General features: G+C 39.5%; 1 protein-coding gene and 1 non-coding gene across 2 annotated transcripts in view; one reads left to right on the top strand and one right to left on the bottom strand.

The window, feature by feature from the left end:
* Positions 1–23,982, top strand: part of LOC103068508 (S-adenosyl-L-methionine-dependent tRNA 4-demethylwyosine synthase) — a 152,488-nt gene that overhangs the window by 21,713 nt on the left and 106,793 nt on the right. Inside the window, exons 3-4 of the mRNA XM_007469913.1 lie at positions 12,195–12,312; positions 18,045–18,097. Coding sequence (XP_007469975.1) covers positions 12,195–12,312; positions 18,045–18,097 — 171 coding nt within the window. The remainder of the gene's footprint in view (positions 1–12,194; positions 12,313–18,044; positions 18,098–23,982) is intronic.
* Positions 5,333–5,404, bottom strand: TRNAD-AUC (transfer RNA aspartic acid (anticodon AUC)). The gene has a single exon. It is a non-coding gene; the product is annotated as a tRNA-Asp (tRNA).

Raw genomic sequence — 23,982 nt, 5'->3', positions numbered from 1 at the left:
AGACCAGGGCTCGAACCCGTGTCCCCTGCATTGGCAGGCAGATTCTTAACCACTGCGCCACCAGGGAAGCCCGATCATATGGTTTTTATTCTTCAATTTGTTAATATGGTGTATCACATTGATTGATTTGCGTATATTGAAGAATCCTTGCATCCCTGGGATCATGGTGTATGATCCTTTTAATGTGTTGTTAGATTCTGTTTGCTAGTATTTTGTTAAGGATTTTTGCATCTATATTCATCAGTGATATTGGTTTGTAATTTTCTTTTTTTGTAGTGTCTTTGTCTGGTTTTGGTATCAGGGTGTTGGTGGCCCCATAGAATGAGTTTGGGAGTGTTCCTTCCTCTGGAATTTTTTGGAAGAGTTTGAGAAGGATGGGTGTTAGCTCTTCTCTAAATGTTTGATAGAATTCACCTGTGAAGCCATCTGGTCCTGGACTTTTGTTTGTTGGAATATTTTAAATCACAGTTTCAATTTCATTACTGGTGATTGATCTGTTCATATTTTCTATTTCTTCATGGTTCAGTCTTGGAAGGTTGTACCTTTCTAAGAATTTGTCCATTTCTTCCAGGTTGTCCATTTTATTGGCATAGAATTGCTTGTAGTAGTCTCTTAGGATGCTTTGTATTTCTGTGGTGTCTGTTGTAACTTCTCCTTTTTCATTTCTAGATTTATTGATTTGAGTCCTCTCCCTCTTTTTCTTGATGAGTCTGGCTAATGGTTTATCAATTTTGTTTATCTTCTCAAAGAACCAGCTTTTAGTTTTATTTATCTTTGCTATTGTTTTCTTTGTTTCTATTTCATTTATTTCTGCTCTGGTCTTTATGATTCCCTTCCTTCTGCTAACTTTGGGTTTTGTTTGTTCTTTTTTAGTTCTTTTAGGTGTAAGGTTAGATTGTTTATTTGAGATTTTTCTTGTTTCTTGAGGTAGGCTTGTATAGCTATAAACTTCCCTCTTAGAACTGCTTTTGCTGCATCCCATAGGTTTTGGATTGTCGTGTTTTCATTGTCATTTGTCTCTGGGTATTTTTTGATTTCCTCTTTGATTTCTTCAGTGATCTCTTGGTTATTTAGTAATGTATTGTTTCACTTCCATGTGTTTGTGGTTTTTACGTTTTTTTCCTTGTAATTCATTTCTAATCTCATAGCATTGTGGTCAGAAAAGTTGCTTGATATGATTTCAGTTTTCTTAAATTTACTGAGGCTTGATTTGTGACCCAAGATGTGATCTATCCTGGAGAATGTTCCTTGAGAAGAAAGTGTAATCTGCTGTTTTTGGATGGAATGTCCTATAAATATCAATTAAATCTATCTGGTCTATTGTGTCATTTAAAGCTTTTGTTTCCTTGTTTATTTCCATTTTTTATGATCTGTCCATTGGTGTAAGTAAGGTGTTAAAGTCCCCCACTATTATAGTGTTACTGTCGATTTCCTCTTTTATACTGTTAGCCATTGCTTTATGTGTTGAGGTGCTCCTGTGTTGGGTGCATATATATTTGTAATTGTTATATCTTCTTCTTGGATTGATCCCTTGATCATTATGTAGTGTCCTTCCATGTCTCTTGTAAGGAGAAAGTCTTTACAGAAGGTTTACAGATTATAAATAAAGAGGGCATGATAGAATTAGAAAATCACCTGTTTGCAGTCCCTAGTGTAATAATTGATTTAAGCAAGGATTAGGTGAAACGTCTTTGAGCAACAGATATTGACATAGTCTCAAAACATCATGCCAGGAACTAAACCACTTAGACGTGCCAAAAATAAATAAATCAGTGGGGAAAAAAAAATCCCCTGTAGATTATTTACTAAGCATAAAGGGAAAAATGTACATTTACAAAGAATCAAATTTAACATCATCATTTATGTTACAACTTGACCTTATGTACCTCCTGATATGATGTGTAGCAAGGTGTATACGACATCATCTATGCAATTTTGTGTCAAAAAAGTTTAACCTGAATCTAATGGGGAAACAATCAGACAAATCCAGAATGTGGGACAGTCTAGGAGACAACAGGCCAGGCTCTTTAAAGAGTCTATGTTGTAGACAGTAACAACACAATAAAACTTGGGGTGGGTACTGTTTTAAGATTTTAAAAGACTAATGAAATATAAACAAATGCATTGTATAAACTTTGATCTTGAATCAAAGAGAAAAGGCCATTGTCTTGACATTTGAGGACATTTGAATTGAATTTTCTATTAGGTAATATTAGATTTATGTTAATTTTTCTCATTGTAATAATGGTGTTGTAGTTATGTAGGTTCATATCTTTCTTGGAGATGAATTTTGCAGCAATTTAAAGGTGAGGTGCTGTGGTGTCTGCAACATACTTTCAAGTGGTTTAGCAAAATTTTGTTTTTATACATAACACACACATACATACATGTGTATTACAAGTGTGTGTGTGTGTGTGTGTGTGTGTGTGTGTTTATAGATAGATATTGATCAAGCAAAAGTAGTGAATCTAGGTGAAGGGAATGTGAATCTTCATTGTACCTTTCAACTTTTCTGAAGTTTTCAAGATAAAGAGTGTCAGGGGAACTATTTTCCCATGCCCACAAAACAAAATAAAACAAAAGGCCCACAAAGCAAACAAAAAAACTAGTACCAACTGGATTATGAATTATTTATGATATTGCCATATGAGAATATCTACCATTTTTTGATAGGACTAGTTGGTGAATAACTAGTTTTGAATTATATAAAAGTCTTGAGTACTTATTATATCTGTAAAACATGAAGACCTTCTAATTTTACTCTGGGTAGAGTCATATAATAGCAAATGGTAATTTAAGGAAACAAATTTAATGATTATTTATTTAATTGTGACTAGTTAAAATTGAAAATTTTTTTCACTATAGGGACTTCCTGGCGGTCCAGTGGTTAAGACTCTGTGCTTCCACTGCATGGGGCGTGGGTTTGGTCCCTGGTCAGGGAACTAAGATCCCACAAGCTGAGTGGCTCAGCCAAAAAAAATTAAATTAGATTAAATTAAAAAAAATTTTTTTTCACTATAAATTAACATACTTATAATAATGAAAATTTGGAAAATAGAGAAAGGGCAAGAACCTACCAGTAATTCCATCTCGTCAGAAAAAATCACTATTAGTAATTAAATAAATATTGGAATATTTATTTAAATTTTATTTCATATGCACCTAAATTTCTATTTTTAAAAAATTAATTAATTAATTAATTTATGGCTGCATTGGGTCTTCGTTGCTGTGTGCAGGCTTTCTCTAGTTTCAGAGAGCGCGGGCTACTCTTCGTTGCGGTGTGCGGGCTTCTCATTGTGGTGGCTTCTCTTGTTGTGGAGCAGGGGCTCTAGGTGCATGGACTTCAGTAATTGTGGCTCGCTGGCTCTAGAGCGCAGGCTGAGTCGTTGTGGTGCACGGGCTTAGTTGCTTTGCGGCATGTGGGATCCTACTGGACCAGGGCTCAAACCCGTGTCCCCTGCATTGGCAGGCAGATTCCTAACCACTGTGCCACCAAGGAAGTCCCTAAATCTCTGTTTTATTATAAAAATATTTATCATATTCTTCAGACAGTCTTTATAACCTTATTTTAAAAATCTTACAGAAAAATCTTTCTAAAGTAATAAATACTGGTATAGTCTATGTTACAACAAGGATTACTTTTGGGAAATTATAAAAGCTGCTTTATTTTGAGTTTTACTGTCCTTTTTCAACCTGCATGGGAGGGAGACCCCTTCCCCTGTCTTGGGATGAAAACTCTGGTGGACTCCATGACTTTTCTGATCATTTTTGGTCGTGAAGTATGACAGGCCCTTTAAGGTACAAAGTCTTAATTTGGCGGTAGAACGTCCAGTCCTATGTAATACTAAGTAATACTAAATAAATGCAGTCAAAGTTTCCAGTTTAATTCAAAGTGAAACTTCTCCCCTCCTTATCGTCTGTTCTCTGGCCTATTTGCTAGTAGCTATTTTATAATATCTCCTTAGGGTTTGGGGCGTGGATGGGGGAAGCAGGAGATAAGGAGAAGTGGGGAAGTTCTTACTTGGCACTGTCACAAGGGGACTTTGTGCTCTCTCATTGTCAGGTGTTTAAACTTGGCTCTTCTTCCAGGCAGCGTGTTTAGTGCTCCTTTGGAGACATTGTCCGTGGCTGTCTCCGCACCTGGAGCCTTGCCCTGAGCACGTGTACTCCGAGGAGTGTGCTTCCGATGGTCCTCACTCCTTCCTCGGGGCCCTGTACCTCTGCTTTCCCCTCTTGTGAGGTCTTTCGTCTGTTCTCTCTGGTTGCCCAGTGGGTCAGGATCGAAGATCTCCCCCAGCCCTACCCCGCTCCCAAGGGGATGCTCCTGAGTTCTTTATTCTGGGCGCACAGGCTGGTTCTTCTCCAGCAACAGCGCTCACTTGCTAAAGCAGCTAGTCAGGCCTTCTGCTCTCTGGATTTCCCGGGGAAGGAGTCATTCACCAGTCTGAGTGCAGAGGATACATAGCGGCTTCTTTGAGGTTCCTGGGGTTTGAGGTGAGAACACAGCCCTCTACCCCCAAACATCTCTTCATTTGAGGCAGATGAAGGAGCTCAAAATACCTTTCTAATATTCTCTGAAGAAATCCTCAAAAATCCTCTCTTGTTATCTCCGTACTCTCTACCCTTTCATATCCTTGATGTCAGGGAGGCACTTTTCAAGTTCTTAAACTTGTTCTCAGATATTTCCTTTGAAAATTTAATTTTTTTTTCCCAATTTATCTTTTGGCCGTGCTGCATGGTATGTGGGATCTTAGTTCCCCGACCAGGGATCGAACCCATGCCCCCTGCATTGGAAGCGCAGAGTCTTAACCACTGGACCACCAGGGAAGTCCCATCCTTTGAAAATTTATAACTTGATCTGACCCTCTCTTTGGAGTTTCATTTAATTTAATACCCTGTTTACATATGTTTAAAAAACTCAAAGAATACAGTCCCCTGTCTCTATTCTTCTTAAATGTACTTTTCACAGGTAACTGCAGTTTACCGTTTGACACTATTCTTCCAGGTATTTTACTGCCTTTACAAACACACCTGCATTTTGGTATAACTTCGTTTTTGGGCGACACAGATAGAATAATTTTGTACTCCAAGTCTACAGACTACTTTTTTCCATTTAACATGACAGCTTTCCAGTCCTGCCTAATTAATTTTAATGTTTATGTAGTAGTCCACAATTATGTCCCATAGTTATTTGACTCTTGTTGATTAATATTTAGGTGTTTCCTGATTTCTATAATGAGCACTTTTTTAAAAAAAAAAAACTATTTTAATTCCTGAATTGTACTTTTTTTTTTTCTTTTTTCTTTTGGTTGTGCCACGTGGCTTGTGGGAGTTCCCTGACCAGGGATTGAACCTGGGCCACAGCAGTGATAGCGCTGAATCCTAACCACTAGGCAACCAGGGAACTCCCTATAATGAACACTCTTGCTCTTATATTTTTCATGACTGATAAATTTATCTTGAGTAAATTTGTAAAATTGAAATTTCTGGATCAAAGAGAATTTTATAATTTTGATGATATTTGTAAATTGCCCTGTAAAAAACTGAAAACATTTTTATTTCTTCTTACTGCATAAGAGAGAGATGAGAATGCCTGTTTCTCTAAACCCTTGCCAACCCCCAGGTGTTCTCAATCTTTTAAATCTTAACCAACCTGAAAGGTGAAAAATAATAACCTTAAAAAATAGTAATTTGCCTTTCTTTAATTTTGAGTGAGATTGAATATATTTTTTTCCTGTGAAGCATCTCTTTTTGTCTATCTGGAGTTAGACAGACTACAAAGTCTGAGGGCACAGTTCCTGAGACTGCTTTCACTTCTGACACCAACTGCAAGTTTGGCGGGGGGGGTCCTAAAAACCTCCCTCAGATTCAGTCATTTGCTAGAAAGACTCACAGAACTCACTGAAAGCTGTCACCCTCATGATTATGGTTCATTGCTAGGAAAGGGTACAGAAAAACCAGCCAAAGGAGGAGATGCATAGAGCAGAGTCTGGGAAGCATGCATTCATTGTCCTCAGGACGTGCTACCCTCTCAGCACAGATGTGTGACATGACATGTGCAGCATCGCCAACCTGGGAAGCTCACCTGAGCTTCGGTGTCCAGAGTTTTTATGGGGCCTTCATTATGTAGGCATACCTGATTGATTGATTGCCCATGGGGTTGAATCTAGCCTACAGCATAGCACCCCAAAATTTGGCGTGAGTCACCCTAATAGCATAAACTGTCAAGTGCCTCTGAAGGGCCCACCATGAATAAAGATACTCCCAACACTCAGGACGTTCCAGGGGGTTAGAGGTTACTTTCCAGGAACTGGGGAAAGGCCAGACTTCTCTTTGGGCAAGGCCAAATTCTTTACTACACACTGTCCTATGCCCGTTCTTATATTTGGATATTTGGTTCCTTTTGTAGAGATCATAACCCAAAAATACTCTATGAGTGTAAAACTAAACTATAGAATCCAAAATTATTTTCCGAATTTAAAATTATGATTGTTCCTGTTGCAGCATTTTGTTACTTATTTCCTAATACTTTTGTGTGTTGGTGTTGTCACTGTCATTTTTAGTAGCTTTTGTATTTTAGAAGCCCTGGCAGAGGAGCTGTTAAGAATGACAAGTTTGTGGGATGTAGGGTCAGGGCCTGGGCCAGCCAGTTTGTAACTTGGTGCTCTTAGGGCAAAGCTTAATCCTCTCTGGCCTTAATCCCCATGTCTGAGAAACGTGGACCATAACCTCTGCCTTCCTCACAGCGTTGTTGAGAGTCAAATAAGAACTGTGCGTGAAAATGCATTACAGTCTCTGAGAGCCTGACAGATTGAAATGAGAAGTAAATATGCTTAGACATTTTAAATTTGCTTATGCATTCTGCTAGAGTTGGTCGTTTAGTCTGTTTTCAGGTTTTCTGCTGTTGTAATTATCACTGGTCTGAGACCTTTTTTACTTAAAAGAGAGTGTTGATATTTTCTTGGTTTATATTTTCCCCAAGTTGAGATACTGGGTTAAAGCAAATATATAATTTTATGACTCTTAATAAAAATCTGAGTAATTTTAAAAGGTGAAACTGTCTTGAAATGGGATAGATTTCAGTGCATGAGATGCCTGATTTAGGTAGATTTCTGGATTCACCAAGTTAAGAGAAGATATTTATAGCTTTATTTGTAGTGGGTGAAGAGTTTGGGACAATTTTTTTTTTCCAACTTCATTGAGATATGATTGACAAATAAAATTTTATGTACTTGGGTTGTACAATGTGATTTTTTTTTTAGGGTGTATAATGTGACGTTTGATATGTGTGTACAATGCTTAACCACAGCCCACACGTCCCCACTTCATATTGCTAACATTCTGTGTGTGTGTGTGTGTGTGTGTGTGTGTGTGTGTGTGTGTGCGTGCGTGCCGAGAACACACAAGATCTACTTACAGCAAATTTCACAGGTACTGTAAGAGTTTGGAATAGTTTGTGGGTCCATTTTTTTCCTTTGCTTTTTCCTCTTATGTCCATTAGAGGGCACTGGAGAAAAAGTACTAAGGAAAAATTTGGATGTCCATGTAAATTATTTTTTGAAATGAAATGATTTTGGACTTTATGAACTTTAAGCAGCTGGCTTATGATATTTCAGGTTTCTCATAGAAATCACTCATAAAATCATCAGATCTAGGGGAAAAAAATATATATATTTCCAACTTCAGTGCAGCATGAAAATAACCGCCCCATTTTTTGTTTTTCATTATTTTTAGGTTACAGCAGGGTTTCCAGATGTGTCCTGTGTGTTCATTTGATATTGGAGACAGTATACTAAAATTCAGTGATGGATGTTATTCCTGCTTGGCTCTTCTTTTTTGTGTCTCCGGGGAGCATTTTCTTTGGGGTCCATCCATGCAGATTCCTGAGCTGTTTTCTGCCTGTTCCTCATTCTACATGATGTTAATTGCCTTAGTTGTTACTGCACAGGAAGCAGTATGCTCTAATAGCTAAGAGCATCAGCTGTAGAGCTGGGCCAGAGCACTCCTACTGTAAGACCTCTTTTGAATAATATTCACTAACTTTCATGGTGTCACAGTATCTCAGCTTGTGTGTCTGGGCAAGTTATTTCACTCTGTGTGCTAGAGTGGGAGACGATAATAGTAACTGCTTTATAAAGTTGTTTTGAAGATACAGTAAGTTAATCCATCTAAAGCCTTTATTTTATTGCCTGCCACATAGTATGTCCTTGATAACTAATAAACTATTATTGTCTAAGGAGAGATCTTCAAATGGGATACGTTTGGTCTGACTAGAATACCACCATGGTTTCTACCCCCCTCCCTCTGCAGCAAGGCAGTAATTCTAGGGCCTAAGAGAATTTTAAGGGTGGGAGTGAGAACTGAGAACAGCAGAGCTAGAGTTTGAAACGTTGCACATGCCATGTGCCGAGGGGATGGGGTGTTAGGGGAACATGGCAAGGTTGGGGAACTCTCTAAGCAGTTTGGTATGTTAAGAGTGGAGTGCGGTGGGGATGTGTGGAGAGGTGAAATAGAGAAGGAAGGCAGGGGCAGGATCCTGGAGGCCTTTTCATCCTCTGTCATGAGAGTGTGAGCTTTGTCCTAAAGGCAGTGGGAAGCAATGTGAATTGATTGAATAGGATGAGTGGGCTGGAGGTGTGGGGAGAGAGAGCTCCGGGGTAGGTTCAGACGATTAGGAGCAATCAAGTACACTAGATAATCTCATTCAGTCCTCACAAAGACCCTGGTATTGTACGGTCACCTCCACTTTATCATTTTACAGGGCAGGATACAAGCTTAGAGAAGCAAAGCAATTTGTCCAGAGTTGGATGCAGTGGGACCAAGCCCAGGCTCCATCTCTTTGTCTCACTCCCCTTTGCTGCCTCCCCAGAAGGGAAGCTGAGGAGTTTGGTTAGAGAACAAGGAGTCAGGAAGAGCCTGCCAATGCTTAGGTTGTTTATTTTCTGTTTCTCTCGTGTTGTGCTTCTAAATGTAAAGCAGATTGCTACTTGTTTTCTTCCTGCAGTAAATAAATGTTGCTAAAATACTCCCCACAGCATGTTCTGGTTAAGCAAACAGTGGTATCAGTATCATTAGTTTTGGAAATAAAGGCGGATGCTTGGTAATTACTCACCAGAGAAACATTTCAATTTACAAAAGGAGCTCGGTGTGTCCAGTTCTGATTATAAGGCTGCATAGTACTGCAGTGTAACAACATGAAGCTGGTTCTCCTTTCATAATTATTTTTAAGGCTTTAAGTGTTAAATTCACCCTCAAATGTAAAGTGACGTCTCTTCAACCCCAAGGTTGGCACTTAACCAACTAGGTGGAATTTTTACCTTAAAGTCTTTAACAAATCCCCTTTTGTCTTGTTTTTATCCTGGGCAATATTGGGGTGGTACTGTGGTTTCTGGGATGAAGGTGTGAAAATGAATTAGGTAATATTGTATAATATCTTTTTCTTTCTTTTTTTTTTAAGAGAATTGGTACCACTTTTTGGCTCCCATTATTACAGCAGATTCATATATTTCCGTCTATTTATAAAGAACTTTTCACTTATTTATAGTCATTTTCCTAAGTGCCTAGGAAGTGAGCTTATAATCAGTTTTCCGTTTCGTGTATCAGAAAATAGCAACTTGGAGAGGGCATGCGTTTTCTTTCAAGACAAGTGTGATGGGTTTGGGAGTTGGGGAGGGGTGGAAGGTTGGAGACAGGGAGACCTTAGTTTGGCTATTGCAGTTGTCCCTTAGGTGAAACCAAGGCTGAGGGCAAAAGCAGTGGCATTGTGGATGGAGAGAACCCGTACGTTGAGAATTAAAAGTTTAGAACTTGGTCACGTGTTGCCCAATGGGTGTGCAGCAGAGGAAGTAATACAGATTGACCAGTTCTGGGATCTTCATTTATTTCTGCTTAGACTATGTAACGGCTATAAAAAAATAAATAAAAATATACGGGTCCTATGTCAGTTGTTATGTTGTTATATTCTGGGCAAACGGGAAAATGTCTGCAGATAGGAGCTTAGAATTAGAATTTGAATGGGGCTTTGCGCTTCCTTGGAGAGTGTTGTGAACCATTGTATTTCTTTTCAGAAATGGAGTTACTGCTGCATATGCAAGATAGGACTAAACTCTAAACTGTCATAGAGGGAAAGAATGATAAATTTTTGCCCTGAATACCCAAGACCTTTAATCATAGCCACTGCTCTCTTTCCATGTGAATTATATGTCCAGATGATTGAATCTGGAGTAGCTGCACTCACATTTTATAATAGATAATTTCTCTAGTGTTGGGACATGGACAGTGTTCCATGGCCATTCTTTTTTTAAAAAATAAATTTATTTATTTATTTTTGGCTGTGTTGGGTCTTTGTTATGGTGTGCGGGCTTCTCATTGTGGTACGCGGGCCTCTCACTGTTGTGGCCTCTCCCGTTGTGGAGCATAGGCTCCAGATGCGCAGCCTCAGCGGCCATGGCTTATGGCCCCAGCCGCTCCATGGCATGTGGGATATTCCTGGACCCGGGCACGAATCCATGTCCCCTGCATCGGCAGGCGGACTCTCAACCACTGCGCCACCAGGGAAGCCCTTGAGGGCAGATATTGCCACCTACTATCAATTCTTGCATGATTAGTAGGGAATTACAATAACTTGCTTCGGAATTACTTCAGAGACATTTAAATGCTCTCAAGGTCAAGGTTAGTTCACTTTGCTCCACCACAAGACTTCCTTGGAACTCAAGCTCACATCTTTGCTTTTAGGCCTGAAATAGACTTTAAAAAAAAAAAAAAAAAAAGAACAAACCATAGGATTCTTTTTTTTTTTCTTTTTAAAAAATATTTATTTATTTATTTGGTTGCACTGGGTCTTAGTTGTGGCAGGCGGGCTCCTTAGTTGCAGCATGCAAACTCTTAGTTGCGGCATGCATGTGGGATATAGTTCCCTGAGCAGGGATTGAACCCAGTTACCCTGCATTGGGAGCGTGGAGTCTTATCCACTGCGCCACCAGGGAAGTCCCTGGTGGGACAGCAAATCCCTATTCACTTCCTGCCCAGGTTCAAACATGGATCATCCTCCTTTTTCTGTATTAGTTTGACACAGACCCGAGACATCATGTCATCTGTGAGGTGTTGTCACTTTTAGGTAGAAAGGGCGTTGTTTTGAGTCTGCTCATTGATTCACTGGGGTTAGACACTGAAAATGGGACAGGCAATGAGGGTAGTTTAGGGCTTGGTGGTAGGGCTCCTGCTCCGGTGACTTATTTTGGATTTCTGCAGCTCGTAGTAAGATCTGATGAATGTCTCCTCTGAAGTGTAACACAGACTTTGTGGGTTGTCTCAAAATGATCAATTAGCACTTTAACCATTTTCCAAAAAAGTATTGAGATAACTTTAAAATATATATACATGTAATGAGATTTAAAAAGAGAGGAAGAAATCAATGTAAAGGGTGAATGGGGGTCATCTTGTAATACGACGTCACTGACAGAATATAAGACACCAATGATGCAAGGCCTGATACAGTGATCAGAGTTGTGCTGTGAATCTTCTAGTGGCCAAAGTCAAAAGGAAACACAGTTTTATATTATCCTTCAGATTTATTTCTATCACTGAAGACAAATTTTTACCATGGGATCTTCTGTAAGAAGCCTTTGAGGCTGCAGGTGGAGGTGGTGGAGTGACTTGGGTTCTGAGCAGGTGGCTGGGCAGCTCAGAGCAATTTTTTGACTTGTTTTGGGGGTTTGCAGATGTTATAACCAGCACTACTATAATTTAGTGAAGTCCTATTATGTATCAGGCATTGTGCCAGGTAATTTTGTTTCATTTAATCTTCAACACACTTCTGCTCCACAGATATTCCTTTTCTCTCTTTTCAGGTGAGGGAATTGAAATTTAGAGAAATAATTTGCTGCAGTTGGGCAGCTATCTGTGCTCAGATTGTGAAAACTATTTGACATCTAGATAAGTGGATTATTGATTTATGTTTTGTGGATGTGTGTGTTTGAATATGTAGTTACTTTTTTTGGAAAAAAAAAAAAGCCCCTGGTGTGTCTTTAGCTCAGTGTGTGACTGGAAATGTGATCACTTGGAAGAGAACAGGTTTATGGGCTGTGTGGTTCGTGATGAACCCTTTTATCCATGCTACGTGTGTTTGATTGTCGTGCTGTTATTTCCCTTGCCCATTACCAATTCTGGGTTTCATTCTTTTCATTTTAATACAGAGAGAAAAGGAGCAGCAGGAAGGGGAAACTAGTTTGATCAGGAGCACAGTGAAGAATGAAGCCGGTGAAAGAAGAGCTATGATAACTCCTGCTCTCCGAGAAGCCCTTACTAAACAAGGTTTAAGTCCTCAAGAACTGTTATAATTCTACACTCTTAAGCATTCTAAAAGAGGAAACATAAAATAGGGATTGCCAAGAGGAACAAAGATAAAGAAGTCCTGGGCTTCCCTGGTGGCGCAGTGCTTGAGAGTCCGCCTGCCGATGCGGGAGACGCGGGTTCGTGCCCCGTTTCGGGAGGATCCCGGCAGGGCCTGGGGTGGGGACCTCTGCTCAGGGTCAAGGGTCATCATGCCGAAGCCAAGAGACAAGGTCCTGTTCAAGGCGGTTGCATAACAACGTTTCACAAACTTCAGGTCATAGCCTGTTCCCGGGGTTACAAAATCAGTTTAGTGGGCTGTGAGTAGCATTAAAAAAAAAAAAAAAAAGATAAAGAAGTCCTGCTATAGTTGGCTCAGCTGCTGTGTGGTTGTGGCAGCTGTAGCTGTTTAAGGAGTCACGGTCTTGTTTCTGTGGATCACTTGTGTGTTGGCTGCCTGGACCAGCAAGGGTTCTTCTTTGCTTGGTTTATTGGGATGGTACTTTACCATCAGTGAGGCTCAGGTATGCAGATGGTAGGTGCAATCATTGGCTTCTTTACACGTCACTGTTTATTAAGGGGAAATTATTAAACCTCATATGATATTAGGCTGGGTTAATTAGAAGTGTTTTATGTATAAGTATATCTGGATTTCTGTGGTCCTACCTTATGAAGAAGGCTGCAGTTGAATGAACGAATGATATTGGTTTCCTGTAGAAGAAAGAGTAATAAACTGGGGGTGAGTAGACCGACTTCCTTCCCTCCCTCCCTCTTTCTATAATTATTGAGATCCTTTTATGTGACAGTTCTGGCAATGCAGAGGAACTTAAGATACTTGACGTATCTCCTTCGAGGAGCTCTCAACTTATTAGAGGAGACAGACAAAAATATACAAATGTTTTTACATAGAAATATATATGCTTTTTTTTTTTTTTTTTTTTTTTTGCCTCTCACCATTGTGGCCTCTCCTGTTGCGGAGCACAGGCTCCGGACGCGCAGGCTCAGCGGCCATGGCTCACGGGCCCAGCCGCTCCGCGGCATGTGGGATCTTCCCGGACCGGGGCACGAACCCGTGTCCCCTGCATCGGCAGCCGGACCTTCAACCACTGTGCCGCCAGGGAAGCCCTATATGCCTTTTAATTAGAGTAGAATAAAGTGATTTTTTTTTTACGTCAAATCATATTTAATACTTCTGATTACTGTTCAGTTTGTCAGTATTGATGCAAAATTAAGTCTCATTCATATAGGAATAAAGTGATTTTTATAATAGGTTTAAATCTGTCATCTTGCTGTTTGTTTTCTACTTGTCTCGTGTTCTTTGATTTCCTTTCTCTTGTTTTACTGCCTTCTTTTAGATTGTTTTTAAATTATATGATTCTGTTTTACATCCTTTGTTAGCTTATTAGCTATAGCACTGTTTTGTTCCTTAGTGGTTGCTTGAGGTTTTATACTCTACTGTATCACAGTATATCGTCACGTGGTGTTACACCACTTCATGTAAAGTGGAAGAACCTTCAGTGCTTCTGTTTTTGCCCTCCTCAACCTCTATGCAATTGTTTTCATACATTTTACTTTTTTACACATGGTTTAAGCCCTGTACTACATTGCTATTCTTTTGGTTTAAACAATTATCTACTACAGATTTAAATAGTTAGGAAAAAATTTTATATATTGACTCATGTAGTTACTACTTTTGGTATTTTTCTTTTTTTTTTTTAAATAATACACAATGTATTTATTTATTTATTTATGGCTGTGTTGGGTCTTCATTTCTGTGCATGGGCTTTCTCTAGTTGTGGCAAGTGGGGGGCACTCTTCATCGCGGGGCGCAGGCCTCTCACTATCGCGGCCTCTGTTGTTGCGGAGGACAGGCTCCAGACGCGCAGGCTCAGTAATTGTGGCTCACGGGCCCAGGTGCTCCCTGGCATGTGGGATTTTCCCAGACCAGGGCTCGAACCTGAGTTGTCTGCATTGGCAGGGCGATTTTCAACCACTGCGCCACCAGGGAAGCCCTACTTTTGGTATTTTTCTTTTTTTTTTTTAAATAATACACAATGTATTTATTTATTTATGGCTGTGTTGGGTCTTCATTTCTGTGCATGGGCTTTCTCTAGTTGTGGCAAGTGGGGGGCACTCTTCATCGCGGGGCGCAGGCCTCTCACTATCGCGGCCTCTGTTGTTGCGGAGGACAGGCTCCAGACGCGCAGGCTCAGTAATTGTGGCTCACGGGCCCAGGTGCTCCCTGGCATGTGGGATTTTCCCAGACCAGGGCTCGAACCTGAGTTGTCTGCATTGGCAGGGCGATTTTCAACCACTGCGCCACCAGGGAAGCCCTACTTTTGGTATTTTTCTTTTTTTTTTTTAAATAATACACAATGTATTTATTTATTTATGGCTGTGTTGGGTCTTCATTTCTGTGCATGGGCTTTCTCTAGTTGTGGCAAGTGGGGGGCACTCTTCATCGCGGGGCGCAGGCCTCTCACTATCGCGGCCTCTGTTGTTGCGGAGGACAGGCTCCAGACGCGCAGGCTCAGTAATTGTGGCTCACGGGCCCAGGTGCTCCCTGGCATGTGGGATTTTCCCAGACCAGGGCTCGAACCTGTGTTGTCTGCATTGGCAGGCAGATTCTCAACCACTGCGCCACCAGGGAAGCCCTACTTTTGGTATTTTTCATTCCCCTGTGTAAATCCGTGTTGTCTGATGGCCTTTTCCTTCTGCCTGAAAGACTCCTTTTTGCATTTCTTGTAGTGTGGGTTTGTTGGTGATGAATTTTTTCAGCTTTTGTATATCTGAAAAAGGCTTTCTTTTGCCTTCATTTTTGAAGGATTTTTTTTTGTTATTTAATTTAATTTTATTTTTGAAGGATATTTTCTGATGTGTCTAGAATTGGCAGTTATTTTCTTTTTTGCACTTTAAGGGTGTTATTCCACTGTCTGCTGGATCACGGTGCTTCTCATGAGGGCTCTGCAGTCATCTTTTGTTCGTTCCTTTCAAATGTAATGTTTTTTAGCCCCTGATTTTCTTCTAACAACTGATTTTGAATGATTTTAATTATAATATGTCTCAGTGTAGTTTTCTTCATGCTTCTTGGGATTTGTTGAGCTTCTTGGTTCTGTGGATGTATAGTTTTAATCAAATTTGGACAAATTTTGGACATTATTTCTTCAAATATTTTTCTGCCACCCCCTCTCTTTCTTCTTTTTGGGAACTCCAATTACATGTATAATAGGCCACTTGAATTTGACCCATAGCTCACAGATGTGGTTTTCATATTGTAAAATTATTTTTTCTGTCCTGCTTCACCTGACTGGATAGTTTCTATTGCTGTCTGCAAGTTTAACTCAGTAAAATCTCTTCGTCTCTAAGTTGGATCTTCTAGTAATTCTATCCAGCGTATTTTTCCAGCTTGATGTAGCTTTCATCTCTAGAAGTTCAGTTTAGGTCTTTTTCTATCTTCCATGTCTCTGCTTAACTTTCAGAGCTTATGGAATACAATTACAACTTTTAATGTCCTTATCTGCTAACATCTGTGTCATTTCTGGGTCAGTTTTGGTTGCTGGATTATTCTCTCCATTATTGATCATGTTTTCCTATCTTTTTGCATGCTTGGTAATCTTTGATTGGATGCCAGATCTAATTTTATGTTTTCGGGTACTGGATATTTTTGAATTCCTATAAACATTCTTGAGCTTTGTTCTGGGATGAAGATAAATTACTTGGAAACAGCTTGAGCCTTTTCATCTTGCTTTTATGATTTGTTGGGTGAGACCAGAGCTCACTATACAGTGAGCTCTGTATATACAGCTCACTATACAGCTAATTTTTTCCCACACCATTGAGGCAAAACACTTCTGTGTACTCTGCCCAGTGCCTTGGAATCTTGAGGTTTTCTGTCTGACTGGTAGGAACAGGCACAGTTCCCAGGTGGCTGTGAGTACCAGGCATGCCTTTAATCTTTTCAGATGGTTCTTTCCCGTTATTGGGTAGTTTTTCTCTCACATATGCACTAAGCAGTACTCAAGCAAGTACTTACAGGAATCCTCCGCAGACCCTTGAGTTCAATCTCTGTGTAGCTTTTGTCTCTCCATACTCGGTCTTGCAAACTTTAGCCACAGGGGCTCCCCTCTCTACTTCCGTGTCCTCAACTTGGGGAGAATACTGAGCTCTGCTTGTGTCTTCTCTCCCTGCTGCACAGCCTGGCAACTTTCAAGGCAGTAAGCTTGGGTAATAGTAGGGCTCAACCTTGTTTGTTTCCCATCTCTCTTGGATCATCTTCCTTTGTTGCCTGATGTTTTGTGTCCTGAAAACTGTTGTTTCATGTATTTTGTCCAGCTTGTGGTATTTCAGGTGGGGGAGTAAATCCTCTGTTACTCCATCTTGGTTACAAGCAGAATCCTGCACTGCAGTTTTAGTAACTGCATAGTGTGTATTGTGGTCAGCTACAGGGCTCTCCATCCTATACTCTGCAGTCTTTTCATACCTACCTAAATGCAGAATTTTGTAGAATCCTATGTATCTTGGGAGAGAAAGATATGAAGAACTAATATAATACAGTGTGATTTCTATGATAGTGGTATGAGCAACATATAATGTAGGAGTCCAAGAGAACTAGAATTTTCTCTGGGGATCTTTTAAATGCTTATTCTGTATCTGAGATTAGCAGATCAGTTGGACTCGGTTCCATCTTCAAGTAGATAAGCAGTGCTTTATTTATATGCAAGATGTTTACATAAATGTGGAAGAGGATAGAAGACAAAGCCCTGTAATGTTGCCACTAGAGACTTGTAATCCAAACTGACTTTGTTCCATTAATCATCACCCTATGAATATGGATGTTTAACCAGCCACTGATTCACTTATGCCATCATCCAGACTGTATTTCTCCATTTACCTCGTTTATCTGCAAGTCAAGAGTCTTTTTGTGCAAGAGACTCATGATAATTGTGGCTTATTACTTGAAGCCTCATGAGAAACTTTATTAAATGTTTTCTGAAATCAGAATTTTCTACTTGTTTGCTCTACTAGTTTGTTAAAATAAGGAAATGTGAGTGCTTTGGCGTGGCTTTTCCATGCTTTTCATGTCTTACGTGGCTCAAAATATTTAAATAGGTTGTGGAGCGGTGCTGAGAATTTATGTCAGGTTCCTAGAATTTGATTTTTCCCACTTTTGGGGGCAATATTTATTTTAATCTCCTGTTGCCCATCTGATTCTTTATTTATTTTTGAAGATTATTGATGACAGTTCCCCAGTCATTCATCGTACTGAAATATACTGTTAGTTGTTTTTGCTGTATGGTCCAGTGCATGGTTCGTTTTCATAAGTGTTCCTTGGGTCTTTGAAAAACATGTGCATCCTGTAGTTGTTAAGTGCAGTGCTCTCTATGTCCTTGATTGAGTTTACTGTGTTGCTTCAGATCTTAGAGCTCTGTTGAGTTTTGATCTATGAGATCTGTTATATACTGAGAGATCTTAAAATATCTCCCTGTGATTTTGGATTAGCTTATTGTTTCTTTATGTATTTTGAGTCTGTGTTATTAGATGCATACATGTTTTAAATTGTATTATCATCCTGGTGAATTAAACCTTCGTGGCATTGGATTGTTGTCTATCATTATTTAAACAAAGAGAAATGACTTTGCTACAGTTTTATAATCACTTTTTGATAATGAGGTTTTGAATCAGTTCAACTTTGTGTTCCCTGTTTTTTCATTCAGGTTATCAGTTGATTGGGAGCCACTCGGGGGTGAAGCTTTGCAGGTGGACAAAGGTATTTGTTTTTATTCAAATATTATTTCTGTGTTATGCAACTTTTATATGGCTATTATATGCAACGAATTTTACCATTTTAAAGGTATAATTTACATTTAATAAAATGTAATGGTTTTGAATGAATTAGTTAAATGAGTTTAGCTTTTTTTTTTTAACCTTTTGGCCACGACGCATGGCATGTGGGATCTTAGTTCCCCGACCAGGGATCAAACCCGTGGCCCTTGCATTGGAAGCATGGAGTCTTAACCATTGGACCGCCAGGGAAGTCCAAGTTCAGCATATTTTGATGGATGTAAAAACGCTTATCCACCACCTGAATTAAGCTATAGACTACTTTCCTCATGCCGATAAATTCACTTATGCCCATTTCTGGTCAATACCCCCTCCTCCACAGCAGCGAACAGTTGTTCTCATTGCTATCACTGTAGTTTAGTTTTGCCTGTTGTAGAATTTCACATGAATAGGATCATATAATGTGTAGCTTTTTGCAAGTCGCTTCTTAAACTCAACATAAGGTTTCAGAGATTTAGCCACATGTAATGTGTATCAGTAGTTCATTCCTTTTTATTGGTGAGTACTATTCAGTAGTATGAACATACCACAGTTTTCAATCTGTTGATAGTTATTTGAGTTGTTCTCAGTTTTTGGCTATTATGAATAAAACGGCTATGAATGTGTTTGTACAGTGGTTTTTTTGGTGAACATATGTTTCGATTTCATTTGGGTACATACCTAGGAGTGGAATTGTTAAGTCGTAGGGCAGGTATGTATTTAACTTTATAAGAAACTCCCCGTCTGTTTTCAGTGTGATCGTACTATTTTATACTTGCATCAGCAATTTATGAAAGTTGCTACATATTCTCATCATCATGTGGGATTACACAACTTTTTCCTGATGAGTGTGAAGTGGTACCATTTTGGTTTTATTTACATTTTGCTGATGACTATCGATGATGAGGAGCACCTTTTCATGTGCATATTGGCCTTTCATAGTTGTGAAGTGTCTGTTCAAATATTTTACCCAAGTTGAGTTATCTGACTTTGTATTATTGACTTGTAGGGGTTCTCTATATATTGTGGATATGAGTGTTTTGCCTGATGTTCAGTATGATTATTTTCTCCTAGTCTGTGGCTTCCTTTTTCATTTTCCTAATGGTATCTTTTGAAGTTTTCTTTTTTTTTAATTAATTAACTAACTTATTTATTTTTGGCTGTGGTGGGTCTTCATTGCTGCGTGCGGGCTTTCTCTAGTGGCAGCAAGCATGGGCTACTCTTCATTGCAGTGCACAGGCTTCTCATTGCAGTGGTCTCTCTTGTTGTGGAGCGTGGGCTCTAGGCACGTGAGCTCAGTAGTTGTGGCTCATAGGCTCTGGAGTGCAGGCTCAGTAGTTGTGGCACTTGGGCTTAGTTGCTCTGCGACATGTGGGATCTTCCTGGACCAGGGCTTAAACCCACGTCCCCTGCATTGGCAGGTGGATTCTTAACCACTGTGCAACTAGGGAAGTCCCTCTTTTGAAGTTTTTAATTTGAATAAAGTCCAATTTATTATTATTTTTTTATGGTTAGTATTTTTTGTATTTTAAGAAATCTTTGTCAGCTTTAAGGTCACAAGGATAGTCTGTGTTTTCTTCTGGAAGCTTCATATATAGTTTTAACTTTTATGTTTGGGTCTGTGAATTAATTTTTATGAATGGTATAAGGTAAAGGTCAAGATTGTTCCTTCCTACCACCTGCCCCCTATATGGATATTTGGGTGTTTAGCATCATTTGTTGAAAAAGATTTTCCTTCTACCATTGAATTACTTTTAGGGCTTTGTAGAAAATTCAGTCAACTGTATGGGTAGGCCTGTGTCTGGACTGCTCTTATTCTGTTGCATTGATGTGTTTGTCTATCCTGAAGCCAGTACCACATAGTCTTGATTACTCTGGCTTTGTAATAAGTCTGAAATTATGCAGTATAAGTTCTCTGTATTGTTTTTTTAATTTTCAAGATTGTTTCCCCTCTTCTGGGCCTTTTGCATTTCCATATACATTTTAGGATCAGCCTGTGAATTTCTGTTGTTTGTATTTGTTCTGTTTTCTTAGATTCTATATTTGTCTATTTGTCATCTCTTCACCACAGGGTCAATTACATGAACTATAACTTCTTATTTTCTGCATTCTTGATGCTCTGCAGTCTTATAGAGACTGCCCCTCCCCGGGGCTAATTCCTAAAGATTAACAGCAGCTTGCCTTGAGCATGCCTTTCATATGTAATTCTGAATCTGTAGCTTTCAGCTACCTCCTTATCTAACTCTCTCACATACCAAGCCAATATTTTCCCTGTCCTAAATCATCCCAGGCCCAGCTACCAGAAAACTGGAGATAGCCTTGTAGCTCAAAGCCCACTGGAATAATTCATACTAGCCAGTCCTGCACTGTTTACTTTGCTCTGCCTTTCCTTTCCTGAGGAAACTCCAGTAAAAGCTCTGGCCCAGGCTTCCCCCTCGCTCCTCTGTCTCCTGAACAAACCCTGTGTGGTGTGGTGTGCACCCTTCTCTTGGGATATGTAAGTAATATATTCCTTCAGTAGCATTGGCCTATGTTGGCACTCAGTCACCTCCATAAATTGAAATCATATGGGCACAAATAAGATAGCATTAAAAATTATTTTATTTTTAAATGAAAATACAGTGACGATATTGTTAGTTTCAGATATATGACATAAGTTGACATTTGCATACGTTATGAAAGGATCACCATGATAAGTCTAGTAACCATCTGTCCCCCTACAAAGTTATTACAATATTGTTGAGCATATTCCTTCTCTTGTATATTATATTCCTGTGATGTATTTATTATGTAGCTGGAGGTTTGAACTTCACCTGGTTTGTCCATCCTCTCTCCTCTCCCTTTTGGCAGTGACCCATTCTCTGTATGTGAGTCTGTTTTCATTTTGTTTTGTTTCTTTGTTTTGTTTTATAGATTCCACATATGAGTGAGATCATGTGGTATTTGTCTTTCTCTCTCTGACTTATTTTACTTACCATAGTACCCTCAAGGTCCATCCATGTTGTTGCAAATGTCAAGATTTCATTCTTTTTTATGATTGAGTAATGTTCCATTGTGTGTACACACACACACACACACACACACACACACCACAGTTTCTTTATTCATTCCTCTATCAATGGACACTAAGGTTGCTTCCATGTCTTGGCTTTGTAAATAATGCTCCATTGAACATCGGAGTGCATATATCTTTTCCAACTACTGTTTTTGTTTTCTTTGGGTAAATATCCAGCAGTGAAATTGCTGTATCATATAGCAGTTCTATTTTTATTTTTTTGAGGAACTTCCATACTGTTCTCCATAGTGGCTGCACCAGTTTACAGTCACACCAGCAGTGCATGAGGGTTCCTTTTTCTCTGCATCCTCTCCATCACTTATTATTTGTTGTCTTTTTGATGATAGTGATTCTGAAAGATGTGAGGTAGTATCTCATTGTGGTTTTTTGATTTGCATGTCCCTGATGATTAGTGTTGTTAATCATCTTTTTATGTGTCTATTGGCCATCTGCACTTCCTCTTTGGAAAAATGTCTACTCAGGTCCCCTGCCCATTCTTTATTTTTTAATTTTTATTATTTTTTTTGGCTGCATTGGGTCTTCGTTGCTGCCCGCGGGCTTTCTCTAGATGTGGCAAGTGGGGGCTACTCTCCATTGTGGTGCGCAGGCTTCTCCTTGCAGTGGCTTCTCTTGTTGCAGAGCACAGGCTCTAGGCGCAAAGGCTTCAGTAGTTGTGGTTTGTGGGCTCTAGGGTGCAGGCTCAGTAGTTGTGGTGCACGGGCTCAGTTGCTCCGCGGCATGTGGGATCTTCCCAATCCAGGGATCAAACCCATGTCCCCTGCATTGGCAGGCGGACTCTTAACGACTGCGCCACCAGGGAAGCCCCCCTGCCCATTCTTTAATCAGGTTGGTTGGTTGGTTGTTGTTGTTATTAAGTTGTATGTGTTTTTATGTATTTTGGATATTAACCCCTTATTGGATATATTGTTTGCAAATATCTTCTCCCATTTAGTAGGCTGCTGTTTTTGTTGTTGATAGCTTCCTTCACTGTGCAAAAGATTTTTAGTTTGATATAGTCCCATTTGTTTATTTTTGCTTTTGTTTCCCTTGCCTTAGGAGACAGATCCAAAAAATATTGCTAAGATTGATGTTAAAGAGCGTGCCACCTATGTTTTCTTCTAGGAGTTTTATAGTTTCAGACCTTACATTTAAGTCTTTGATCCATTTTGAGTTTATTTTTATATATGGTGAGAGAAAATAGTTCATTTTGATTCTTTTGCATGTAGCTGTCCAGTAATCCCAACATCATTTACTGAAGAGGCCGTCTTTTTCCCATTGTGTATTCTTGCCTCCTTTGTCGTAGATTAGTTGATCGTGTAAGTGTAGGTTTACTTCTGGGTTCTCTATTCTGTTCCTTTGATCTATGTGGGTAGATTGGAAACAGAACTGGTAGTAAGAGTGGTTGAGGGAAGTGAGGTGGACCTCTGGTGACACTTTCAGAGTAAGATTTAAAGATGACAGGCAACCCCAAAATAAACAAGTTCAATTTCAAATAATTATTGCAAGATAGATTTCTCATCATTGTGCTATAAAAATTAATACATAAAATGACCACACTAACTTTTTAAACAACTTTGATTAGTGAGAATCCTGCATTTCATATGTCTGTTAACTTAATATTTGGTTCCAAGTCTACCAAAACCATCTCAAATCTCTTCTGTAATGTATTTATAGGTGACACCTACGAATATAACATGGGATACAGGTATTGTGTTGGTGACTTAAATGCTAGAAACAGCATTGTTCTCTGTGACATGGTTTTTCAAAATGCTGAAATTTCTTATAAAAGCTTTGCATCAAGGAAAGTGTTTTCTTTCCTCATTTTACATAATAGCTGCCTTCCTGGAAAATTCAGCGTATGGGAAAATGTGCAGAAAATACTTCATTGGTAAAATGAAGTTGGAATCTAAGCTTGGATGATTATAATAGGTTTTTCACAAGTATGGAGGTCTGGTGAGTCATTTAAAAGGAAGTGGATTAAAGGACACTTTTTGTGTGTGTGTTTGTGTGTGTGTGTGACTATTTCAAGCATTGCAGGAGATGTGAAACACTTGACCCCCTCCCTTACTTTTTGCCAGTAGGGCCTCCCAACTATTTTGATAACAAAAGTATTTCCACAAATTTCCAAAATACCTGCCGGGGTAGTGTTGGCTCCATTGAGAACCTCTGCCCCAATCCATTTTCATTGCCACCCTCGAAGTTCAGGTTGTCCTCTTGAACATTGCAGCTAGCTTTTTTCCCTCTACTTCTGGCTTCCAGTGAATGCGCGCCACCCCCCCCCACCCCCACCCCCACCCCCCGCTCAATTTACCTGACGTTAACCAGGTTAATCTCAAGTTCAGTTCTCATTTAGCCATTCCGTTTTCAGAGCCTATGGTGGCTCCTCATTTCTTCTTACTCAGTATATCAATTTGGATGTGTAATAGGCATCTTTGAACTTAATGTGTCAGAAATGGGATTCCTGATTCCTCTCCTAAATCTTTTCCCCTCAGTCTTCACTCCAGCAGTTTATGGCAATGCTATCCTTTCAGTTGCTCAGGCCAAAAACCTGGGAGTCATTTATACTCTTCTGTTGTTTTTTTGTTTGTTTGTTTTTTTACCCTCCCACATCTGTTCTGTGAGCAAATCTTTCAAAATATATCCAGAATGCAACTACTTACTTTTCACCCCTTGTACTCTTATACCTTGGTCCAAGTCACTGTCATATATCCCTTTTATTATTTAAGTGATCTCCTGCCTGCTTTTCCTGGTTCCATTCTTGTCATCTCCACTGTCTG

Source organism: Lipotes vexillifer, unplaced genomic scaffold (assembly GCF_000442215.2).
Source record: "Lipotes vexillifer unplaced genomic scaffold, Lipotes_vexillifer_v1.1 scaffold128, whole genome shotgun sequence".
NCBI lineage: Eukaryota > Metazoa > Chordata > Mammalia > Artiodactyla > Lipotidae > Lipotes > Lipotes vexillifer.
The sequence above is the reverse complement of the archived record's forward strand: the minus strand, read 5'-3'. Positions and strand labels throughout refer to the sequence as shown.